General features: G+C 57.7%; 3 protein-coding genes across 12 annotated transcripts; 1 reads left to right on the plus strand and 2 right to left on the minus strand.

The window, feature by feature from the left end:
- The first annotated feature begins 308 nt into the window (after positions 1–308).
- SMIM29 (small integral membrane protein 29) lies at positions 309–7872 on the plus strand. 7 transcript variants are annotated; one of them, XM_061196375.1, is made up of 5 exons: positions 367–602; positions 1430–1616; positions 1810–1835; positions 2103–2208; positions 7776–7872. In XM_061196375.1, the coding sequence occupies exons 2-5, from the start codon at positions 1506–1508 to the stop codon at positions 7818–7820; spliced, it is 288 nt and encodes a 95-aa protein (XP_061052358.1). In that variant the 5' UTR covers positions 367–602; positions 1430–1505; the 3' UTR covers positions 7821–7872. The 7 variants fall into 7 exon arrangements, with proteins under 7 accessions (XP_061052354.1, XP_061052358.1, XP_061052353.1 ...); XM_061196376.1 differs by lacking the exon at positions 7776–7872 and adding an exon at positions 2385–2552 and having other exon boundaries at positions 375–602; positions 1430–1556; XM_061196374.1 differs by lacking the exon at positions 7776–7872 and adding an exon at positions 2385–2552 and having other exon boundaries at positions 376–602.
- Positions 4124–12178, minus strand: HMGA1 (high mobility group AT-hook 1). 4 transcript variants are annotated; one of them, XM_061196378.1, is made up of 7 exons: positions 12068–12178; positions 11712–11825; positions 10677–10787; positions 8336–8514; positions 6407–6490; positions 5690–5740; positions 4124–4364 (listed from the first exon to the last, which is right to left on the minus strand). In XM_061196378.1, exons 4-7 carry the CDS (start codon positions 8468–8470, stop codon positions 4311–4313), a joined length of 324 nt encoding a protein of 107 aa, XP_061052361.1. In that variant the 5' UTR covers positions 8471–8514; positions 10677–10787; positions 11712–11825; positions 12068–12178; the 3' UTR covers positions 4124–4310. The 4 variants fall into 4 exon arrangements, with proteins under 4 accessions (XP_061052361.1, XP_061052362.1, XP_061052360.1 ...); XM_061196379.1 differs by lacking the exon at positions 10677–10787 and having other exon boundaries at positions 8369–8514; positions 12068–12177; XM_061196377.1 differs by lacking the exon at positions 10677–10787 and having other exon boundaries at positions 12068–12177.
- Positions 11172–23359, minus strand: LOC133095717 (basic proline-rich protein). The gene is made up of 9 exons (XM_061197451.1): positions 22916–23359; positions 22460–22602; positions 22168–22311; positions 19401–19736; positions 14046–14177; positions 13047–13548; positions 12473–12681; positions 12068–12371; positions 11172–11825 (listed from the first exon to the last, which is right to left on the minus strand). Exons 1-9 carry the CDS (start codon positions 23357–23359, stop codon positions 11172–11174), a joined length of 2868 nt encoding a protein of 955 aa, XP_061053434.1.
- Positions 23360–23955: the final 596 nt, after the last annotated feature.

The following is a 23955-nucleotide window of genomic DNA, read 5'->3' on the forward strand; positions in this document are numbered from 1 at the left end:
CGGCCGCATAGCAGGGGTCCGCCCCGGGGTACGCTGGGAAGCCGCGCGCGCCCCGCCCCTCTCCGCCCCTCTCCGCCCCTCTCCGCCCCTCCCCGCTGCGCAGCCCTCGGCTGCCCCCTGCCGTCACAGGGTGGACCCTGCAGCCCAGGCCGTCTCGGCTCGGCACCGCCAGCGCCCCCGGCCTCCGGATTGGCCCCTCCCGAAGCCTCCGGGCCGTCTGCCTGCCGCCATCGGATTGGCTGCACCCTGATACTGTGGCCCCGCCCATTTCCCCGGGTCCTTTGATCACGCGCCTGCCGGCTCTTCCGGGGCCCCGGAGCCAACCGAGGGCGTTCCTTTCCGGGCTGCATCGGCGGGAGGTAAGGCTTGGCCGGGTTGGATGGGCTGCAAAGCGTCGGTACAGGTCCACGCCTCGGGGTGTCGGGATGCCAGGATGCCCGGGCCCCTCTGTGCTCCCCCTAAGTTCCCTTCCCCTGGCCTGAGCCTCCCAGCGCCGTGGGAACTACCTCCCGCTCTCCGTTGCTGGTCCGCATCCTAGGAACGGCCTGTCACCCTCCCTACCTCGGCATGTCCCCTCGACCATGGGACGGGCATGCGACTCGGTGAGCCCGGAGCCCCCACGGGTAGCGGGACGGGTAGCTCATACCTTGCCCTCCGATAGAAGCCCAGGAGAACCGGGGTCAAGGACCTGGGTATATCTGCGTGCAGCCACCCGTGGACAGTCTCCTTGCATCTGTCATGAGAGCGGACCCTCTCCACTTCCTCCTGTCATCCCAGGCCAGGAGGGGAGGGACCCGGGCGGAGCCCCGAGTGGGGACCAGGGGGTGGTGACATCACCTCGCAGATGCAGTCCAGCCCTGCCCACTTGTGTCCACCCTGGCACATGAGACCGATGGGGGAGACGATGCCCAGGCTATGCCTGGAGTGACTCCAGGGACAAAGAGGGCATAGGACCTGTATAGACCGAAGTGTGGGCACTGGACCCGGGCCGAGATGGTCTCCTTCAGATGCTCCCACCTCACCCCTAGGCTGCAATGCAGAACCCTCATGTTTTAACCTAATATCCCCATCTTGCTCCACTGGATAGCTGCTGGCAGTCCAGTACCCCAGGAGGTTGGGGCAGGAGCTGGGAACCTACATCTAACCTCTCCTCAGGAATTGATATCTGCAAATGTTCAGCCAGCACCTGAGCTGAGCCCCACCCTGATTTGGGGATAGGAGCTGGGCAGGACTCAGGCCCTAGGTCTGGGCCTCCCTTTGGTGCTGTTTACACCCAGGACTTGCTGAGAGTCCCTGCAGGGTTAAACCCAGCACATTGACCTGGCAGATCCCTCTTCCCAGTGCCTGACCTAAGTTTTCATATATTACTAGCTCTTGGGGAGGAATCCGGAGCCTGGGTGGAATTGACAACCTCCTTCCTCCTCCCCAGGGAGCCCAGTGGAGGCGCCCTCCCGAGGCAGTACTACTGCCCATGCTGACTACCCAGCCCTCTGGCTGCCGATGTCATGAGTAACACCACAGTGCCCAATGCCCCGCAGGCCAGCAGCGACTCCATGGTGGGCTATGTGTTGGGGCCCTTCTTCCTCATCACCCTGGTCGGGGTGGTGGTGGCCGTGGTAAGGAGCCCCCACATACATACATACACACCCACACCTTTGCGAAGGCAGGGCTGGGTGGGCCTGGTCCAGCCTGCACACAGCATCTCAGCTGTCCTGCTGTTATGGGAGAGGAGGGTGTGGAGGTGGACCCCTGTCACTTGTGGGCCATCCTGGGCTCAGCGGCCTCCACAGTGCTGTGTCTCTGTTACAGGTAATGTATGTCCAGAAGAAAAAGCGGTGAGTGTCCCTGCCCCCAGCGCCACCTCCCCCGAATTGTGCTTAAAGTCCTTCCCATAGGATCTGAGATCCCTGCATACATAAGATGCTCCTCAGCCATTCAGACACAAACCTGAAATTCCCTACACTCCCGTTAGGTTTTCCTGCCCAGACATGTCTTGTTAGAGCTCTAGTGTGCCCCTGCCAGGGGGAGTAGAGACAGGGCAGTCAGGTGTCTGAAGAAGGGGAGTGGGTCCCCTGGGCTGAGCCCCCTCCCATGCTCCCCAGGGTGGACCGGCTTCGCCATCACCTGCTCCCTGTGTACAGCTACGACCCTGCTGAGGAGCTGCACGAGGCTGAGCAGGAGCTGCTCTCTGACGTGGGAGACCCCAAGGTGAGCACTCTGGGGACAGGGAGAATCAGCAGAGGTGGGTCTGCTCTATTCATACCCCTGAAGACAGAGCCTGGTTCTGCTCTCAGCCTTCCCCATGTGGGCCGTGGCTAGTGGGGTGCCTCCTCCCAAGTTGTACTGTGGACTGTGCCCTGTGGTGCGGGTCTCCTCCCCTACAGGTGGTCCATGGCTGGCAGAGTGGCTACCAGCACAAGCGGATGCCCTTGCTGGATGTCAAGACATGACTTGAGCCCCCTGCCCTGGTCTTCAGAACCATGGGGTCCTGGAACGTCCAGGGCCCTGCAGCCTGCTGCTTCCCCCAGCTCCCCCTCCTGGGTACTGGGTCTCCATTCCTCCTCCCATCTGTCCCCAGTCCTAAGCCCTGCATAGCAGTCAGCCCCCACTGTCACCTCACTCCCTGCTAGGCCTTCAGTCCTTTGTGGGCTGAGCCTACCAGCCACTCCCAGGAGCTAATAGGAATTTTTCCTTCTGGGGTGGAAGGGTGGCTGGGAGACAGGGTGGAGCTTTGCCCTTCCACAGGCACCACCTTTCTCTAGCCCTCCCTGACTTGGCTTTGGAGCTGTTCCCATGGTGACAGGGCCTAATGTATAATATTCAGTATATATATTTTGTAAATAAAATGTTTTGTGGCTAGGGGTGTAGTTGACTTCTTCAAGAGGGGCTTAAGTTACCTTCCCTGGAGCTGACGCCAATGCTTTTTCTTCTTCCTCCCCTACCCACTAGACCCTTGGTTTCCACCCTTCCCTATTCCAGGCACCCATCACAGAAAGACTCAGTCCAGAAAAGGATATTTTTTTATTCAAGTAACTGCAAATAGGAAACCAGAGGGGGGGCCCCAGGCTGGGACAAATAATGGCTACCTCCTCCCTGACAGAACAGAGGGAGAAGGTGGCCCCTACACCCGACGGTCAACACAGGCCCCCCTCCTTACTCTGCTGCAGCATCCTAGGGGCAGGGCCCCACCTTCCCTGGGACTGGGGTAGTCGGTAACCCAGCCTGCTTTGCCCCAGGCCCCTTCCCCTAAGAGCATCTTGGAGGAGGGGAATGTGGGCAGAACAGGAGGCAATGAGGATGAACATTTGGCGCTGGTAGCAGCAGCAATGATGGATGTCTAAGAATGAAACATTGAACAAAAAACAACACAACTGTCCAGAGGTAGTTTGTGAACAGAGGAAAGATGGAACCAGAACCTTGGGGGGTGGGGAGGAGCAGAAGGGTGGGAGTGGGCAAGGCTAGCTCCTTGTTATTAGTGCCCCGAGTGAGGGAAGGAAGGGGAAACCGAGGTCTAGAGTGGAAGCAGACAGGGACAGGGAGTGGCTCTAGCCCGCCTTAAGTGGCTGCCACCGGGAGCCCAGGCCTCCTGGGCCTCACCTGGATAAAGGTGACTCTGCATTTTCATCACTGCACTGGATTCCAGGGTGAGGGCAAGGTAGGTTGGAGCCTGCTTAGAGGGGGGGAGGGGGCTTAAACCCCTCCTGCCTGCCTTCCTGTGCCCCCAAGGGGGCGGCCCAACCTACTGCAGGGACTAGGCAAGGTGGGAAGGAAGCAAAGGGGGTGTGAGCCACCCCTGGTGAGACACAGCTTGGTCGGGGGCATCTGGGGCCAATCACCCCTCTCCAGTGGCCACACCTGCTGCCGCTAGTACAGTGGGAGTGGGGCATGTCAGAATGAGATGGGGCTTGGGCCCCTTTTTAAGGCCAGGGGAGCCCTCCCAGGCCCCTTAATGGGAAGCCAGAGGGAAGAGTCGGGGATTAGAAGGGACCCCGAAACCAAGAGCCCAGCCAGCAAGGTCCCCACACTGAGGGAGTGGGGATGCAGCAGCGCGGGAGCAGCTAAGTGGGAAGTCAGGCACCGTGGGTCAGGGGTCGCTGGGACCTGAAATCAAAGGAAACTGCTCCCGACTCGGGGCCCCGGGGGCCCTGCGGCGACGGCTGGTGTGCTGTGTAGTGTGGTGGTGAGGGCGCAGGTGGGTGGCGGTGACACGAGAGCCTGGGGGAAGGGGTGGGGGCAGTGGGAGCGGAGCGGAGCTGTCCAGTCCCAGAAGGAAACTGCTCCTCGGTGAGGGAGCGGGCGGCACGGCACGGTCACTGCTCCTCCTCTGAGGACTCCTGCGAGATGCCCTCCTCTTCCTCCTTCTCCTGCAGGGTGGGCAGGGCCATCAGCAGGAATGCCAGGCCTGCCCCCCTCCTCCTCCACCCACCAGGGGCCAAGCTCACCCCCAACCCCTCCCCGCACTCCCTGGCTCTCCAGAAGGGGGATGAGTCAGGGCTGAGTGTGTGGGTGACTCAGCAACCTCCACGGCCCAGTTTCATTCATAAAAAAGGAAGAATTTAAAGGGAGGGAAAAAAAACCACACACATGCTGCTCTCACACAGAGCCAGGCCCCTTGGCCCCCAGGCCCACGGCGGGGGTACCTGGCAGAGCTCGGGGCACCACTGAGCTGGAGGAAGCGAGGAAGTGACTGGTTCTCGGGCAGGGGAGGAGAGGAGGCAGCCAGGGAGAGGAAATGAGGAGGGAAGGGGTGGCTGGAGGCTGCATGAGCCCCCCTGGTGGGTGCAGGGGAACCGAGTGGCCTTGGCCTGCAGGGGCAGCTGCTGGGCTGCGGAGCGGTGGCCACGGGCTGACCCCAGGCCAGGGCGGGGAGGAAGGGGAAGTGTGTGCCGCCGGGGCTCACTCACTGGGCGGGAATGTCGGGACACCACACGGGGCCCCCGTGCCAGGCACAAACTCCAAAACAACTTGTTTCCTGTTACTCACTCCTGGAGCCCAGCCAGCACCCAGAGCCCCCCTCACCCGGTGGTGGCTCGGCTCACGCTCGAGGAATGAACGCCTCAGAGAAGGCAGGTTGGGGACAGTAAAGGGCCGGGAGGGCCCTCACTGCAGTGGACCCCCTGGAGGCATCTCCCGGCTCAACCCGCCTACTTCCATTACCAGCTACTGGGGCCTAGAGGTGGACGGCGCCTCCCTGAGGAGGTAGCTCCCTGCGGCATCGCACCTCAGCCCCCATCCAACGTGACCCCCTCGCCCGCCCGCCCAGGCCTGAGCTCCTTTGCTGCTCCTTAAACCTCCCTTTGTCCTCATTTCTATAATGGCGGCGGGGGAGAAACACTAATAGTTGACCTCCAAGTTCACCCTAGAAGTTCTGAGTCTGTTCTAGAAGCAGAGGAAGGAGAGACAGGGACCACCCCCAGTAGGGCAGCGCAGGGAGTCTGGTCTGGTTGGTACCTGGGACCCCTCACTTCTCATGGACACAGTCCTTTAAAAGCCCTGGGCTGGGTGCCAGGAACCCTGAGCCCTGGACAAATCCCTTCCCCTCTCCGGGCCTGGGTAAAACATGAAGTCTCACCATTCCTGGCCCTGCAGGTCAGGGAGAGCCATGTTCCTATGCAGGCACAGGATGGGGCATCTCCCACTCTTAACAGCCTCCCCAGAAGAGCCAAGCTGCCGCCACCTGTTCACCTACCAGTTTTTTGGGTCTGCCCCTTGGTTTCCTCCCTGGAGTTGTGGTGGTTTTCTAGATGGTCAGAGAAAAGATCCACTAAGTCAAAGATGTTCCTGACGGTGCTCACCCAATGACCAGTGCCCTGGATGGTGAGGGAGAGCAGGGAGGGGCAGAACTACCTTCCTCTGCTCGGGGCAGCCCAGGACTCTCAGCCCAGCAGGCCCACCCGAGTCCAGCTGGTGATGACTGGCCAGCCACACTGCCCCCCCCACCCCAACATACACACACGCCCCCCACTCCCTCCTCCACCCATGACTCAGAGGATATGAGTCGTGTCTTAGAAAAAATAAAATAAAAAACAAAACAACTTCTCTGAAAGGCTGATGCCACTGTAGATCTGGCCTTCCCTGCTTCTCCCCACTCCCTCAGGAGCCAGGGGGCCTCCGGGAGAAAAGGTGACATTCTCAGCCCAGGAGCTGCCCCTTCGCTCCTCCCAACTCGCCTCTCTCCAGACCAGGAAAGCTGCGGGACATCTGACTCGATTTCCCCATTGTCCTGGGCAGGACCAAGGCCCCAGAAGTGGGACCTCAGTCATTGCCCCACTCTCTTCAATTAGCAAAGACACATCATCCCCCATATGCCAGAGAAAAAGAGGGTGCCAAGAATGAGGACAAGCCAGCCCTTTCCCAGACCTCCTATAGCTGCTGTCGTGGGGAGAGGGCCCTCCTCAAGCCTCACCCGGGTCTTGGCAGCGCCCTTGTTTTTGCTCCCCTTCGGTCGGCCCCGAGGTCTCTTAGGTGTTGGCACTTCGCTGGGCTCCTTCTGCAAAGACAGATGGGGCAGTCAGGGACACAGAAGCCACCTGCCCCACCCTTTTCAGGACAGAGCCCTCTGCCCCAGCCCAGGAGAATTAAGTCTGCAAGCCATCCCCCAACTCTGGAATCCACAGGAATCATGGCAGGCAGCCCTTGGGATTCAGGTTCTCCGTCTGAATATCTTTTACAAAGTCTCTCCCCTTGCTTCCCTATGACAGCAAAATGACAAGAGACCAAAAGGCCTCTGGGAAGGGTGTCATGGGGGCAGAAAGACACTCTTAGGCAGCTCTGTCCACATGCCAGCTCGGCCACTGACTAGCTCTAAGATCTTGGGCAAGACACTTAATGCTTGAGCCTCAGTTTCCCTCATCTGTAAATGGTGACAAGACTTACCTTGCAGAGTGTCACGAAAACTAAATGAAAAATGTACAAGTGTCCAGCACTGGGCTGTGATCATTGCCCACCCCCTCAGATGATGCAGAAGAGGGGAAAGGATCCCCCTTCCCCCTAGAGGGAACCTACAGCCTCTACCTGCAAAGCAGACTCCCTTCAGGCTGCCTCCTAGGGAGAAGGAGTTATGTCCAGATCTTGGAACCCCAGAGATCCCTGCCCATTGGTGTTGCTGAAATTTTAATAAGCCCGAGACAGAATAAAAAACTGCTACATAATGCATAGAAGCTGGGCAGCACAGGCACGTCAGCTATGGTTTCCCAAGGCGGCTGCCTGGGGGCTCTTCACGGTCCAGTAACCTAACACCCCTTCTCTGACACCCCCACTGACCACAAGCTAACAGGCGGCAGGGGTGGGCCTAGGGAACGAAACTAAGAGGATGAGCTCCCCACACACAAACTGTGGGCTCTGAAAGAGGCAGCTGAATTCCACCACCCGTCAGACTCCTCACGGCTCCTGAGAGTCAGTACAGGCCTCTCCACCTACAGATGGGGGGCGGCGCCCGGGGCCCGGTGGACACAAGCTGCCTGATGTGTAAAGAGCAAGGATCGACCTCAACTGCTTTCCTCTCCTCTCCCCCACGAAAGGGAAGTAATGGGGCTTCACCAACAGCTGCCCCTTACGTGGGGATAGCTGCCCCTCTGTGAGAGAAACCAAGATCTCCCCCATGTAGCAGGTGGTCCCCACAGCCTGACTGGCCAAGCTCCCTGGGGTGCCCACAGTGCCAGGCTGGCCTTTTAACCCCACGGGACCTTTGTGAGGGGCAGAACCAGGGCTTTCAGTCACTCTGCCACCAACTCCCCAACATTTTAAGCTTCTTGGGCTTCCGTTTCCTTTTACAGAGCTGGGGCAAAGCCCAATCCAGGGCTACTCAAGGAGGCCCGTGAACAGGTGCTGGCCCAGAAACTGTTACTGTCCTGGGATGAGGAACTACAGAAACATACAGTAAGTATTTAGAAACCTTCATGGTAAATTTCATAGTAAATTAACAAAGTACTATTGTGTGCAGTGAGTATAATAACAAAAAACGCTGGGCTTACGTATGTAAATGTTCACGTTTCTATAATTCATCTTTACTGTTTCATAAATGCACTGGTCCACGATGGACTGGAAATAAAGGGTGGGTGGTTTACCACAGTGTATAAGCACTGACTGGCCTGCGTGACTACAGGGTCACTTCTGGCTTGGACTTTCGGGCTCGGGCTCAGGGCTCCCTCAGGCTGCACTTCTCTCCCAGGCTCTCAGGCACCAGGGATGCATGTGTGGGGTGCACGGGTGTGTGGGGAGAACACACGTGTACAGGAATGACGCTGCGCCCTGCCAGTCCTGTTTTCACCTGCCAAGACACCTGGCACCTCCCTAGCCCAAAGAGGTAAACCGAGGCAAAGGTTTGGACACCCACCTGACTCCCTACCAGCGCCGTCCCAGGACTCACCGGAGGCTGCTTGCGCGGCCTGCCCCGCCCTCGCTTCTCAGTGCCGTCCTTTTCCTGCTTGGAGGCCAAGGGCTGGCTGGACTTCGAGCTCGACTCGCTCATCTTCCCTTGTCGGCAGAGCAGGTGGAGGAGCGACGGCTGGGATGCTGGGAGGTGGGAAAAGTTGTTTTAAACAAAACCTCTTGCTTTAGCCGCCTCCTACCCCCTCACCACTCCCACCCTCAAAATGCCCGGCAGGAAACTGCCTGCTCCCGGGGTCCCCACGATTCCCACCTGGGCCGATGGGGGCATCTGCCCAGCCCAGCTTGCAGCCACAGGGCGGGGCTGGGCCGTTGGCCCTAATCAGCTCCTTATCTCCTCTTCAGAACGGCTCTTTGTCGTCCTGCCAGCCCCACAGGGCCCGGGCCCAAGAGCCCAGCCAGCCCAGTCCTGGCTGTGGGTAAGGCCGCCCTGGCAACAGTGTGGGTGAGATGGGGGTCCTCACACTGCCAGGGCCCCCTCCCTCCACCAAGCTGCCCATTCTCTTCAAGAGAAAACCGAGCCTGGGTAGCTCGCAGGGAACAAGGGAGGAAAGGTAAGCAGAGAATGAGCCCTGGGCATCTGGCAGCCATAGACATCAATCCCCGGCCCACCTCGTCCACGGTACTGCCCATCTGCCAGAGCCCCACCAGTTCTTTCCGCTGCTCTCTCCCTGAGTAAAAGCCTTGGGGGTTCAAAGATGGGGACGATTTGGGAAGAAGGGTGAAGGGGGTTAAAACTGCAGTGGGTGAGGTGGGAGGAGGAAAAGAAACCCAAAGCTGAAAGGTGAGTCTCCTCTTCCCCCTTGCCCGCTCCCACCCACCTGGAGTGAGATGAGATCTTTCTCTTTGATGCCTCCTTACACGAGGGGCAGGGACTTGTCCAATTGAGAGGGGCCCTCGTAACAGATGCTAGCTGACTCCCTGAAGCCCTAGCAGGGCTGATCCTAAAAGCTCCTTGGTCCTTTTCTAGCATCTCCCCTCTCCTTAGAGGCCTGTTTGTGCTTCATCAGCCCTATTAATATAGAATTTACCTGAAACCCCCCTCTGCAAGGAGTATTTGGGAGTCTCTTCCAGAGGCTGAGAAAGGACAGTGAGGGCCCTCGCACCCCCATCCCTGTCCTCCCCGTTATTATCCCCAAGTTACAGATAGAGACGTGTCCTGGGAGGCCTATGGTTCCACACCTCCCTGATAACCAATCCCTGGCTGCCCTTGGCAAAGGGTGGGCCCAAGTGGCTCCACTTCTGAAAGCCCCTCAATCTATAAAATGTGGGTAATGATAAGGCACCTGCCTCACCTACCTCTCCAGACTGCGGCAAGGATCAAACCAGGTAAAAGTTAAAAACGCTTAAACAACAGAAAGCTTCATTCCAGATCAAAATGAGAACTAGAACGTTTGAAAATGACTTTCTTTCCCCTTTTCAGATTCAGACAATTTCCAATTTTAACCCAATGAGAGGAAAGACCGTTTTTGCAAACTTGTGATTGTTAGAGGGCCTGAGGCCCCCGATCCTCAAGTACTGAAATCCTCCAGACGGCGGGACTTTGGTAATTATTCCATTTTATAATATTTCAGACTTGAAGACCCTTTTAAACAAGGTGGTTGGTGATTTATCCTGCTCCATCATTAGTGGCTTGGCCTGCTCTGTAATTGCAGGCAGTGATTAGAATCTTATATTACACCACAGGTCCCCCTTCAAAACTAAACATCACAATTAATCAGCTAAATGAGTGCTGACCTCACATGAGGTTTGCTGGAGGCCCCCTTGGAGAGGTGGTTCCAGTTGGGCAAAGCCAGCCCCTAATCCCATAAAGCCTGGGCCAGCCTGGGGATCCTGGTGGGTGTCCCTGGTGTTTCCCCCCACCTCTTGCTGCTGGGGACCCTTTAATCCGCTCACCCCCACCCCAGATCCAGGACTCCAGAGAAGGCAAGGCCTGAGGCCCTCTCTGGTGAGACCAACAAATGCTTGTCTCTTCCACCTGTTTTTGAACATCAGAGAGGCCTGGCTTGGCGAAGCCACGTTTAGGGTCCAACTTCAACCCTTCAGTTGGTAATAAGCCCTTTCAGGCCTCAAGCCTGTCTCCTCCACACACTGTGCACGCAGTGTGGGCTCCACAAATGCTGAGGCAATCTGCAGGAATGACTCTAGGAAATCATCCTGGAACCACCTTGTTTTCCCCAAAATAGTAGCCCAGAGAGGGCTGATGAGTTGCCCAAGGTCACAGAGCAAGTTGGCGAGCAGGATGGAGTGGGTTGCTAGCGACCCTTCTAGCCCGCCACCTTCCTTACCCGTCTGGGGGCTGGTAAAGTCCCTGTCGTCCCTGTTGCAGACCCGGGGCCCAGGGTGACTCTGCAAGTGTCTGCGCCCGGCGGTTGCAGGTCGGCCGGCGGGACTAGGGGCTAGAGCGCGGGGGGGAGGGGCGCAGGCCACTTTCGCAGGCGCGGGAAACCGGTGCACCCCGACCGCATGCACCGCCACGAGGGTGCACTCGGCCCCACTTCCTGCCAGAGGGGGCACCCAAGCCCGCCTTGGGGCAGGAAACCTGGCGCGCGCGGGGGAGAGGAAGAAAGCCACCTCCCTCCGCGCCCTCCCCGCAAAATAAAGCCCCAGAAAAAAAAACTGAAACGGGGAGTCAAAGGGACTAGTTCCAACAGAGCCCAGAAAAGCAGAGAAACCAGTTTGTGGGGGCGGAAGGCAGGCCGGGCCCTGGGGGCTGAAGAGGCGCGGACCAGGCCAGAGGTGGGGTCGGGGTGAAGCCCCAAACCCAGGCCGGCGATTCGGCCTCATCTGCGGAGGGGCGCCAGGAGAAAGGCCGAGCTGGAGTAAGGCCGAATTGCGGGGTTCCTGCCCATCCCCCTCACTTCTAGAACTTCCCCAGGCTGCGGGGGCAACCCGGCCCCCCACTCTCCCCTGTCGCCGCAGCCCGTTCCTCTCCCCGCCCCCCACAACCCAGGCCCGGGCTCGGGCTCGGGCGGGAGCGGCGGCCGCGCGAGGTGCACCGGGCTCCGCCGGGTGCACAACTCGCGCTCGCCGCAGCCGCGCGCCCCCTCCCCCACCGCGCGCTTTTCCCGGGTCCCCGCCCCCCGCAGGGCGCCCGCGGCGCGGGGGAAGGGGTGCCGGTGCCCTCCCCGCGCCGCCGGGCCCCGCCGCCCGCCCCCGCGCCGCGCGGCCCTCCCCCGCCGGCGGCTCGCGCAGCCCCGGCCTGGGAATAAAGCCGGAGGCGCGCGCTGCAGCCCCGGGCGGCTTGCAGGAGGGGCGGCGTGCAGCGGGGGCGCGGGCGCCCCCCTCCGCCGCCGCCGCCGCGGGCCCCGGGGACGACTCACCGCGAGCTCGGCCGCCGGCCTGCGGTGCGCGCTCCGGGCTGCCGGGAGCGACGGTGCTGGGCGCTGAGGACCGGCCTGGCTCCGCCGCCGCCGCCGCTGGTAGCAAATGCGGATCTGAAACCGGGAGAGAGAGCAGAGGCGCTCAGAGACCGCCGCCGCCGCGTGCTCGCCGCCCAGGCCCCCGCGGGGTATTTATATGTCACATCCAGGCGGGGGGACAAAAATATTCCCCCTCCCCCGAAGGATGGCGAGGGGCAGGAAGCTAGGCACGGCCCGTGCGCGGCCTCAATAAATAAATAATTTAATTAAATGATAGATATAAAAAAAAGGAGCCACCGGAGGGGCCGCGAACTCACGCCTTCTTGGAGCCGCGCCAGGGCCAGAAATAGCCCAGGCTCGGAGTCCCAATTAGAGGAGCGCAGCCCCGGCTCAGGGGAGCTTAAAAAGAGCGACCCAGGGGCAGGGGGGACGGGCCCGCCCGCGCCAGCCGTGTCACTGAGGGGGGCGGGGCCATGCAAATGAGCCCGGGGATTTAAAAGGGCGGCCGCCCGCCAGCCGCCGCCGCCGCCGCCGCTGCGCGGGTGGGTGCTGAGTGCGGGGAGGGGCGAGCGGTGCCGGGCTTCTGGGGGCGGGCGCGCGCGGGAGGCCTGGGCTGGGAACCTGAGGCCACGGCCCACTTCCCACAGTCCCGGCCGGGAGACGTGGGGAGGTGTTTAGAGGGGTCACCAAGGAGTCCTTCGGGGGGGAGAGGGCGTCCTTACTGCATGGAATGGGGGTCCCCAGGAGAGTCACCTCTTGGGGCCTTCCGGGTGTGTGGGCCTGGCGCCCGCGGGGCGCGTGGATGTGGGCGGGTGTTGGTGCTTGCGGGGGTCCGTGCGGGCGGCAGGGGTGGAGAGAAACACGCCGGTTGGAGAATTTCGCGGCCTACCCGCCGCTCCCTTCGCCCAGGTACGCGGCTCCTAGATTTTCCCTGGGCGGACAGGTGTCAGCATGTGCATTTCGGTGCCAACCCGCGTGTGGCTGACTGGTGAAATGCAGGTCTTGTGAAATTCAAACGTGAAACTTGTGAAATCCAGGGTTTAAATTTATTAATGGGCCCGAGTGAACCATAATCAAGGTGCAGCCTTCAAACGAGGCAAACGATTGGCTCCTTTGCAGGTAAACCTGAGGAAGGGTTCATTCGTTTAGGTGACCCGGATGGTGTTTTGGAGACCAGCGATCCCTCCTGGTACCCTGGCCCCTTCCGCTGTGGCTTTTTTAAAAAATAAGAAAGCGTTAGCCGGTGGTCGCCTGGAAGCACTTTGAGGGCAGGAACTGGGTCTACGCACGCCGTACCCGCCATGCCCGGCGCAACAAAGACTTGTACAAACGAGAAGGAAGCCAAAGTGGGAAGATGGCGGGGAGGGCGGTGGGAGAAGAAAGGGCGCTGTCAGGCGCGCCCTGCAGGCCGGGCCTGCACCTCCCCGCCCCTGGTCCCTGAGGCGGCCTTCCACACCTCCCGTGGTTCAGGGAATTGCAATGCGGCCCAATGACACACGGCTGTGACTCATGTTTTTCCTTGCTCCCCTTCTTCCTCCGTGGCCGTTGGAGGCCCCGGCCCAGCCCCCTCCTCAGGGGGCGAGCCGGCGGTGGAGGGGGACGCCAGGAAAACCCTGAGCCCAACGTGGAGGCGGGGTGGGGAACCAGAGGGGCCGGGCCTCCTAGTTTCAGGAATGTTTCAGGAATGTTTCCGGTGGGGGTGGGGAGCGGGGCCGGACGGGCGCTCGGGCCGGGGGCAGCACGTGCTCGGCCGGGTGGGGGCGGGGACGCCAGGGCGGGAAGGCGCTGGGGGCCAATCCTGTGGGTTCAAAGAGGAGGGCGCGGACCTAGGGCCGGCTGGGGCTGGGAGTGGGCCGAGAGGGCGCCCTCCGCGCGCCCGTTCCCCGCCGCGCGCCCAGGTGGAACATAGTTTCTGAGAAGTGCCCAGGCTGCCCCGGAAGGGGAGAGGAAGTCACCAAAGGGCGGCCTGAAGGGAGAGGAGGGTAGAGGGGGAACGCGAGGGCGAGGCTGGGGGAGGGGCGGCCTGCCCCTTTGTCTGGAGCGGGGGGTGGGGCGGGGTGCAAGGCGCGCTTCTCCCTCCATCTTTGTGCCCTGCCTGCAGAGCGCGCGCGTAGTAGGCCGCGAGTAGGTTTGGCTGGAGGGCCTTGAGTTGCTAGCTCGAGAAACTCTGCAGCGTTGAGTGGAAGAGCGACCCTTAGGCCCTTACCCTACCCGCCTGGGTCACAGGCCCCTGCCAGCAACCCGGGCGCCCACGCCTGGGCCAAGGAGAGCCCACCCAGAGCCGCGCGCCCCTACCCGCAGCCTTCCCCAAGGCTGCCCAGGCTTCCAGGCCCGGGCTCCGGGGCTGGCGGCCTTTCTAGGCCCCTCTCCTGGGCGCAGCTAAGCTCGGGGCAGCTCTCCCTGGCCTTGTGAGGCCAGTGGTGGCCCCTGAGAGGGAGGGGAGGTGGGGAAGGGAGAGGGCCTTCCGTCGCGAATGGGCTGTGGGAAAACTTGGCCAACTTTTTGGCCCACTTCTAACGAGCCGACTTGATCTTATTTTTCCTACTCTTATTTTCCCCTCGTCCTGATTTCTTCACCGACTTGTTTGTTACCTTGTATTATGTCTGTGTATTTTTGTAAGCCACCTCAAACCCTCTGGAAGGAGGCAGGCATAAATTTGTAGGCAAACATATCAATAGTAGCTTGTTCCTCACCCACACCCTTGAAATCCAAATAACTCTACCCACTGACCCCCACCTTCATTCTTTCTGGATTGCAAATGCCCCGAATTGACTTCCTTTTTTTCCTCTTCAATAAGTATTTATTAAGCAGAAGGGTGAATGACAGGGATAAAGATGAATAAGACATAGTCCTTGCCCCAGCGAATTTCATGTGTAGAGGAATCAACCAGGAACACACCAGAGAAAGCTGAGTAACAATTGCAGAGATGCCATGAGGAGAAAATATTCAATCATTCATTCATTATTTATTGTAGGCCTACTGTGTACCAAAAACTAGTTCAAACTTTTAGGGTAAAACAATGAACAAACTATGAAATGAAATAGAGTTTCATTGAAAGAATGAAACAATGAAAAAGAGTTCCCTGCACTCTTGAAACTTGAATTAGGGGGTTAGGTGCTTTAAGAGAGACTTGGGTGATACAGGAGGAGAGAGGATGGGAGCTGGCGGGGAGGGGCTGGTGTCAGGGAAGTCTGGAGGAGATGGACTTGGGCAGGCTTTAATGGGATTTGGGTAGGTAGGGGCTGGGTGGGTGGCCTCTGGGGAACAGTCTGGTAGAGGGAGCAGTTCTAGGCCTGGGGCATCAACCCCTTTAGTCAAGGCCTGAGGAAGGAGTCTGGGGAATCAGCCGTATCAGAACCAGTCTTCCCCGCAGGAAGCATTTTCTTACGTCAGAGTTGGATTATACAGTTTTCACAAGGACAACCCAGTGAACTTCAGCGAACCCATCAGGAATGTCCAGGGAATGGGGAATTCGGGTCAACTTTATTTTTCAGGACAGCTGAAGGTTAAGCTCATTTTCACTTGGGGTGTTGAAATTCTTCCCAGTGAATGTTAGTTCTTTCCCTGCCTTACTAAGTGGAGTAGCAGGGCCTAGCGATCTCTCAGTTGTGGCTTGGAAATGTGGAGGTTTTGGTAGGTTGGGGTGTCCCTTAGCATTCTGTGGGGATTCGTGTCTCGATTCATCTCTGCAGTCAATATATTTGCTTATCAGTTTACCTCTTGCTTTTGAGTCAACTGTAGCTCTTAGGAGAGTAGAGGAAAAGACCGGTGTGATCATTCCATTTAGTGACTGAGTTAGTCAAGGTTTTCCAGAAGGCATGGGGATGAGATGTGATGATGTTCCGTGTGTCCAGCCCAACATGGAAGGTAGACGGGAAGAGGTGGGCAGATGAGGAACAGGAATTATTTTACCTATTGTCCAAACCAGGAAACCTTTTAAAGTAAACCTGTTACTGATGAAAACTATACATACAGAAAATGCACAAATCCTTTGTTCAGTTCACTGCATTTTCATAAAGTGAGCACCCTTGTGTCCCCAGCACGCAGGTCAAGAGACAGAACATCTCCAGCCTCCCCTTATGTCACCACCGTCCCAACTTTTAATAGCATCCTCTAGTTTCACCTTTCAGGTGCATTGTATGGATGGAATCACAGGTTAGGTACTCTTCTGGGTTAGTTTCCTTTATTCAGCGTTTTGTCTGCAATTCATTCATGTCATTGCATGTGGCTGCAGGATGTTCATTCTCATTGCTGCATAGTTACGTGGTGTGAATGTTCCACAGTTTAGATATCCATTCTGTTGAAGGACATTTAGATAGTTTCTGGTTTGGGGCTATTACAAATAGTGCTATTGTGAATGTTCTAGTGTCTGTGTTGGTAAGTAGATGTACACATTTCTGTTGGGTACATGCCTAGGAGAGGAATTCCTGGATCATAGGATATGTATTCCCAGCTATTAGAGACAAGCAGAGCACTTAAGAGCAAAAGGAGTTACTATTAATAGTTGTGACTAGGCTAGGAACGTGAACCTGACCTGGCCCATTGCAACTGGAGTTGACCTGGACCATATCAACAGGATTGGCCTGGGTAAGCCTGATATAGGGTCACCCTAGTGCACAGTGACCACTCTCCTGGAGAGTCACCCAGCTACTAGTACATCTGGTCATCTGGCAGGATCCATCCTCCGGGCCCTGCTGACCACAGGCTCTGCTGCCAGGAAGCCTGGCAGGGCCAGAGAGGGAGGAGGGCCTTTTCTGCTTCCAACTTTCGAGGGAAAAACTCTCCAATGAATAGGACGGCCCAGGAGACGGGCACCACTCTGCCCCCCTGCCCTGAGCCAGCAGCCCACCCTGCATGGCCCCAGGATACCATGAACTTCATCAGCTGCCTACTTCAGGGCTGGAACCCAGGGAAGCCCGGCTCCTGGCCAATCTCGGGGAAAAAACCTGAGGAAAAGGGGAAGTTGAGGAGCACATACTAAATGCTTATGTTCTCTCAGATCCCTCGACCCCCTACCAGGTCAGTAATGCTATTGCCCCCATTCTACAGGTGTTAAAACTGAGACTCAGGTTAAATAGCTTGGGATTCTGCCACTTTTTCCTCCACTGCTTTTTCTCCCAGACTGGGTAGGCTTGCTTGCTTCTCCCAGCCTGGCAAGATAGGGGATGTGGCCTTGAACAAGGTAGCTACATTCCCTGTCCTCAGGGGGCTTACTTTGAGTGACCTGGGGAGACAGACCAGTACATGGCTTCATCAGTGTGGTACCCTCTGTGATGGGTGCCTGGGGAGCACTGGGCAGGGGCCCAGGGTGTGGTGGAGCATCCCAGGAGGCCTTGGAACCAGGTGAGGGAGAGAGCAGGGCATCTGACATACAGTGGGCTTGGGGCTGTGACAGATATGGTGGTCTGGCATTCGGCATCTTCCCCACTCCTTTGAAGCTATGGTTTGGGATGTGAATTAGGTTCCCCTTTGAAAGAGTGAAATTTGGAGGGAGGAAGCAAGGGGGGGGCTGTGGAGATGTGGGGTTTTCTGCAGAACATCTGTCATCCAGTCACCAGCTTTGTGAGGGTCTATAGGCAGGAATGGTGGCAGAGGGGCCTCCTGCCCCTGGATCACAGCTCAGCCATGCAGGTGGGGCTTCCTGATTTCCTGCCCCCTGGATCAGGATAGAGGCAGGCAGTTCAGTTTGTGTTGTTCCATGAGGCTCAGCCCAGAGTTGGCTCCTCCAGTTCTTCCAATGGTTTTGTAAGCACCTAATTCCCACCTAATTCCTAATTAAATATTAAATCTCTTTCTACCTAAAACGTAAGGCATGTCCTTCCTCTGCTAGAAATCCTCCCGGGGCTCCCATCTAAAACAGAGTGAAAACAATGTCCTCACAAAGGCCCTGCAATCTGCATCCCCTCCATCCCTCATCTCCTACCTGTTGCTCTGTTTCAGCCACACAAGCCTCCTCGATGTTCCCCAGACCTGCCAGGCATGAGCTCACCTCAGGACCTTTGCATTTGTCATTCCCTCTGCGTGACTTGCTCTTCCCCTAGACATCCTCAGGGCCTGCCCTCTCACTGCCTCAGGTCTCTCTGTTCAATATTACTTGTCCAGGCTATTTAAAACTGCACATCTCCCCCTACAGTCCCTCACCCACTTTACCATGTTCTTCTTTTTTTTTCCCCTGTAACACCAGTTTCTAACATGCTATATAATTAACTTTTCTACTGAACTGTTGAACAATAAAAGTGATATGTATTGCATTTTGTGCCAGTTCTCCCCACTGCAAGGCTAGCGCCATGAAGGCAGAAAATTTTATCTTTTGTGTTCACTGGGTATCCCCAGGACCTAGGACAGTATTCAAGCTCACAAAATGTGTTGAATGAAGAATGATTAGCCAAAGTTATCAGCAGAGGCCAAGCCACAGGGCAGCAGTTTAGGGATCTGTCCCTTAACTTCAAGGCAAAGAAAAGAGCAAGGAACCCAGCAGTTCACCATGGTAGGGACAGAGTGGCCCAAACTGAGTGGGACAGGGCTTCTGCACCTTACAGAGACACCTGGTTTTTGTCTGAGGAGGTTAACATTGCTGCACCATCATTATCATGTGATCTGGGCCCAGACTCATTTCCAGCGGTCGTTACCTTCGGATTTTATAGTTTGCCACCAATCGTGGGAAATTGTTTTTTTCCCCTTGGTCTCAGGTTCAGTCAGCAGGAGCTGGCAGCCACCTGACAACCATCTTGGTCCTTTGGCTGGGGCAGACTGGCTGGGTTGCTTGTTGGTGTCTGGGCAGTGGTGGCAGCTCAGTGGACTGTGCTTTGGGAGAGTGTAAGGTTTATACTTTACATGGAACAAAATAGTTTCCCTTTTGTCTAAGATACTTTCTGACAATATCCAGTGGAACAGGCTCTGTGGGTAAAATGCCCCCAAACATGTCGCATCCTCCCACTCAGGAATGGCTGAAAATACACTTTTTTTTTTTGGCCGTGCTGCAGGGATCTTAGTTCCCCAGCCAGGGATGGAACCCAGGCCCCCAGCATTGGGAGCTCGGAGTCCTGGACTGCCAGGGAATTCCCAGAAAATACACACTTTAATCTTGTGCAGCCTGTGGAAGTCCTGTGCACGTGAGCCAGTGGAAGGAAGTGTTAGAGCAGCGACGGCAGGCCTGTGACCCCGTTCTCTGCGGGCTGGGGTGTGTTCTGGAGTCCTTGAGGCCCTGCGCTGGGTTTGTCTCCCCCGGCCGCATGCCTGCTGGGGTTGGATGTCCGCGTCAGCCCGTTAACCAGCTGTGGGACTTGGGAACTCATGTCCTATGGCTTTAGCCACCTGCTCCTACCCATGTCACACTTTGGGAACAGGCCCTGAGGTTTCAGGAGATTCTCATATGGTCTTTGACTTCTGTTTCTCTTGTCTCTATTCCTTGCCTGCTTTCCAAGGGGGGATATGTCCTGGGCCAGGGAAGGGGAACACTGACCCCTGGGGCCTTCAAAAGTGACTGTTCTGCATAACTGGCTGTGGGGAGGCTCCCTCCTGCCCAAGGTCGGGGGTTGGATGAGTCCTGCCTGGTTCCTTCTGCCTCTGCAGGGGGACGCTGCTCTGAATGGGAGATGTGCCCTGGGTCACACAGTGCTTTGTCCCCTCCAGGCCACTCTGAACCCTCACCCTGAACTTTTCTTAGGGTTGAGAGTGCGGCTCTGGGGGTCTCCATACTGGGAATGCACAGGAGGGGCTGCTGCCTTTCTGATCCAGAAGCACATGGGGCGCCGAGGAGGACTCACAGCCCCACGGGCCACGGGCCAGAGTCGACAGGGAAAGGAAAGCAGGGTGGAGGTCGAAGGGCGGGGGCCTGGGCTGAGGAGGAGGTGGGCTGGGGGTGGGGGGAGGAGCCCACACAAGGCCAGGGATTCGCCGGAATCCTCCAGGGCTTTGTTTGGTTCTTCTGCACACCGCGAGCCTCTCACCAGGCCTAAGGGGGCCTTGGCGCTCAGCAGAAGTTTGCTGAATGGATGGATGAATGAGAGCGAAAGGGGCTGGGGGAGGGGCGGAGGAAGTGGGTAGCTGGGGGAGGGGAGAGGGGTGGGGGAGGGGAGGTAGCCACTGGCTGGGGAGCGGAGGAGGAGGGAGGCGGGCAGAGCTGGGCGAGCCTGCTGGTCTAGAATCCGGCCTGGAGGAGATGGCGACGGGGAGGGGCCCAGCGGCTGCCCTCCCCACCAACCTGGCTTAAAGCCTCGTTAGTCCCTGCACCCGGCCTCCAGGCCTCTCACCAACCTCACGAATCCTGGGGGTCATCAGTCCTCTAAGGCCTAGTCCTCACTGTGAATTGAGTAGCCAGCTTCTTTGTTTTCCTACTTTCTTTATTACTTTCCAGCCACTAGGGGGTCGGTGGCCCTGCCCTCTGGGACTAGAATATCTGAGTGGCCCCGTGTGGTGGGCATCTTCAGTCTGTTGGCAAAACCAGCCTTGGACCCTCCCCCCCAACTCCCCTCTCCCCACCCTCGCCTTATCTCTGAGGTCTGGATGGCGGGAAATACAGCTACTGGGATCTGGGCAGCTTAGGAGAGTCTGGGGTAGGTCTCTAGGGGTAGAGAGTGAACCTGTGAGCAGAGAAAACCCAAAAGCTTGCCCTGCAGGCAGCTGCCAGGGACTCCTGCCGGAAGCAGTGGAGCTCGATGTGGGCAGTGCCAGGCAGGAGCTGCTGACAGCCAGGTTTCTGGGTCACCATCCAGGGTGCCCTGCCAGTTCCCAGGCTTTGGGGGTGGAGTGGGGTGAGGGCGGGTAGGCATCCCAAGCCCAGACCCTGCTGCCTCCTTTGTCTGGGCTCTTCTGGGCCCTGCTCCCATCCCCCTCTTCCAGCCTTGCTGGGGCCTCAGTCCCCCAGGAACGGGCTGATTGTTGTTGTTGATCTTCAAACTTCCCTTGGGCTTGTGGGTCTGCTGCCCTGGAGGTGGGGTATAAAGGTGATCCAGAACCCCTCCCGCTCTCTCGCCTCCACCCCTGCTCCCTGGGCTCTGTCCACAGTTCCTATGCATCCCTTTTTCTGGCAGTTTTGCTCTTCATGGTAGGGATGTTTGGGGGCAGGATGGCTTTCGCGGGCAGAAATCCTTCTAGTTTCTAAAGAAGGAAGTCATCTTCCCAGTATGGTAAGGTTGGCACCTGGTGCCCCATCCATCTGGGCACTGCCCTGGTTCAGCTTAAGGTGGTGGCTTGGTTCCCTAGAAGTCTACAATACTTTTCTCCCAAGAACTCAAGTACCCATCACACAGTCAGTGAAATTGAGGTTGAAAGACGTGAAGTATCTTGCTGTGGCAAGGGGTAGAAATGGATAAAAGATGGAGGGTCTGGGCAGGGGGGTCGAGGGCTAGGCTGTCTTTGGTGGCCATTAGGTGTTGGAAGTGGAGGGGATGTGACTGAGATTGGGAGGCTCTGTGCTGGCCACAGCTGCAGACAGCTGGAGGGGGTGGGGACAAAACTAATCTGATGAGTGTGCGTTACTCCAGTCCACACAGGAGAAATCATGGCCCCATTTCATAGGTGAGGAAATCAGGGCTCATCTATGAGGTCAGGAGACTTGCCAAAGCCAGTGGCAGAGCCAGGATTCAGAATATCTGCTGTTTCACTTTTCTGAATCCTGCCCCACCCCACCGGGCTCTCCCCACCCCCTACCCTGCTCTACTTTTTTTTTTTTTTTTTAATTCCATAGCCTTTATCTGATATCTAGACTCTGCCTCCCACCTTGCCACTTGGCACAGGTGGTGACCGAGCACTTGAAATGTGGCTAGTCCGAATTTAGATGTGATGGAAATACTATAAAATCCTCACTGGCTTTCCAAGCCTAAAGGTTTTTTTTTTTTTAAATGTAGAAATACTTAGTTATATTCTGTATATGATAATATTTGGGTGTATTGGATTAATTATTAAAATTAATTTCATGTGTTTCTTTTTACCACTGTAATATCTCACAAAGCATGTGTGCCTCCCATTCTGTTTCTGTTGGACAGTGCTGGTCTAGATCATTTGCTTATGTACTATTTACTGTCTCCCCACCCCACCCCCAGAATGTCAGCTCTTGGAGGGCAGGAGTCGACATAGTTTGCTCACTGTCCTGTTCTGTTCACGGTTGTATTTCAGGTTTTCAGAGCCTGGCACTGGTTTTTATTATAGGTGTTCAGTAAATATTTGTTTAATTGAATGGAGCGGATCTGATTCCAGGTCAGTCTCGGAGGGTTAGGAGGGGAGCCTGAGGGAGGGGATCTTTCATCCCTATAGGACCCCAGGTTGCCTGTCTCCTTCTGCCACCCCACGGAGATCCACAAGGTGATCTGGTCGACCCCCAAGGGGTCCTTCTTGACACCCTGCCCCCCACTGCCTCTGGCTGCAGGTGAGCGATGCTGGAAGCTGGGAGAGGGACTGCCCTGTGGACGGAACAGACCGTAAGGGCCACTGGGACCCCAGTTGCTGGCCCCGACCTGCCCCCCCACCGCCCCCGGCAGGCAGGGGAGTCCCTGCGCGTCCACCCTCCGGAGCCCCGGGCCGGGCCCTCCCCTTGGTGGGCTGGGGGTGTGCGTGTTGTCGTCTGCGGGGAGAGCGTGGGGGTGTGTCCGGCTCGGGCTCACACAAGGTCACTGTGTCAGAGGCGCGTTCCGAACACTTTCTCTTTCCCTGCGATTCGATTGCGCTCCGAAAGCCCCTTCCGTAGGGACTTCCCTCCGCGCCTGACTCACGCTGCCTCATGCGTGTGACTCAGGCCGGGCGCCGCGCCAGCCCCGCTCTCCCCGCCCGCCGCAGGGGCGGAGGGACGGCCGGCGACAGGGGGCGGGGCGTGCGGGGACGGGTGCCCGGGCGGAGAGCGGGGGAGACCGACGCTCTGGCAGAGATGGGGGACTGAGGGGCACAGGGGTACCGTCTAGAGCGGAGTGACAGAGGAACTGAGCTGGGGGGATGGATGAAAGTCAGCGGTAGGAGAGGCTGACCGAGGGAGACTGAGTGAGCAAATGGGAGGAGAGAGAGAGAGAGAAAGTGGAGAAGGACACAGAGACAGGAAAGAGAGAGCCGAAATCCTCCGCGGAGGCCCTGGCAGACCGAAGGTGGGAGGATGGACAAGTGACAAGTGAGAGGAAGGGAGGAGAGAGGAGGGAGACAGGAGCGCGTGCGGGCTGCCGCCCCCGAGTCCTGCTAACTAACACCTGGGGGCCGCCGGCCTGTCCTGGGAGGCTGGGCCGAGGGACCACCGCCTCGGAGCCTTGCGCTTCTCTTGCAGCTCCGCCTTCCCAGCTCTGTGACAGCCGGCACCTGACTTCCTGTCTCTGCGCCTCCATCTTCTCATCCGCGAAGTGGGAGGCGGTGGTGGAGCATAATCCTGTCCGCCGCCCCCACCGCGCCACCCCGTGCTTGTTATTCTCCTTCATCCACCCCCTTACCCTCCCCATCCACCCCTGCTCTGACCTGCTCTTTGCCTGGGAGGCTGACGCTTGGCTGCGTCCCTGGGCCCGCCCCTCAGCTGGCTTTCTGTTGGGCAGTACCCACTCGCAGGAGATCCGAGAGAAGGAGAGAAGCTGGGGTACTCCTTCCTCTGCCCTGGCCCTGCTTTGGCCCCTGGTCTGGCTGCAGCTGTGTCTCTCCATGACCGAAGCTCCAGGAACGTTAACATCTGCCCCCTACCCTTTCAGCCTTGGGAGTCACGACTTCCTGCCATTGTTGGTCCCAGTGCCACACCACCCCTCTCTGATCCCTTTCACCTGCCAGCACCCCTGTAAAGAGCCCCTCCGCTAAAGCCTCTTGAAGCCCCTGGGTTGGGTCCCTTTTCCTGCCGCGGCCCCGACTGCTGCACTGCAGGGCTAGCACTCAATGAAGCAGCACAGCACTTGGCACCCAGTAAATCATAGCTCTTACCATTATCCTGCTCTTTCCTGCCAAGGGTAGGAGGTGGGCAGAGATGATAAACCTCAGCAGAGTGATGCACAACATTAAAAAAAAAAAAGCACTCGGATACCTATTAGGTCTTTAAATCATCACAGTGAGTCTGTGAAACAAGGGTGGGGTAATTAGCTTCATTCAAATGAGAAACATGCGGCTCATGCAGTTAAGAAGCAACACAATAGAATAGTGACACAATAGAGTAGTGACAGTGGGCTGTTTCCTAAGGGTGATAGGCCAGGTTAGGAAGGGGGCAGAATAACAATAACAATAGTAGTAGCTAAGATGTAGTAATACTTCCCAA

Source organism: Eubalaena glacialis, chromosome 7 (assembly GCF_028564815.1).
Source record: "Eubalaena glacialis isolate mEubGla1 chromosome 7, mEubGla1.1.hap2.+ XY, whole genome shotgun sequence".
In the NCBI taxonomy this organism is placed as follows: Eukaryota; Metazoa; Chordata; class Mammalia; order Artiodactyla; family Balaenidae; genus Eubalaena; species Eubalaena glacialis.

Coding starts and splice junctions, on each gene's coding strand:
- SMIM29 (XM_061196371.1), top strand. CDS start 1,506: ATGAGTAACACCACAGTGCCCAATGCCCCGCAGGCCAGCAGCGACTCC. Junction 1,617..1,809: donor TCGGGGTGGTGGTGGCCGTG/GTAAGGAGCCCC, acceptor TCTCTGTTACAG/GTAATGTATGTCCAGAAGAA. Junction 1,836..2,102: donor TATGTCCAGAAGAAAAAGCG/GTGAGTGTCCCT, acceptor CATGCTCCCCAG/GGTGGACCGGCTTCGCCATC.
- HMGA1 (XM_061196378.1), bottom strand. CDS start 8,470: ATGAGCGAGTCGAGCTCGAAGTCCAGCCAGCCCTTGGCCTCCAAGCAG. Junction 6,491..8,335: donor CGGCGCTGGTAGGGAGTCAG/GTGGGTGTCCAA, acceptor CTGTCTTTGCAG/AAGGAGCCCAGCGAAGTGCC. Junction 5,741..6,406: donor AGGGCGCTGCCAAGACCCGG/GTGAGGCTTGAG, acceptor CTGACCATCTAG/AAAACCACCACAACTCCAGG.
- LOC133095717 (XM_061197451.1), bottom strand. CDS start 23,359: ATGGAGAGACACAGCTGCAGCCAGACCAGGGGCCAAAGCAGGGCCAGG. Junction 22,312..22,459: donor AGTCACACGCATGAGGCAGC/GTGAGTCAGGCG, acceptor CTCTCCCCGCAG/ACGACAACACGCACACCCCC. Junction 11,826..12,067: donor TGGCGCGGCTCCAAGAAGGC/GTGAGTTCGCGG, acceptor TCCCGGTTTCAG/ATCCGCATTTGCTACCAGCG.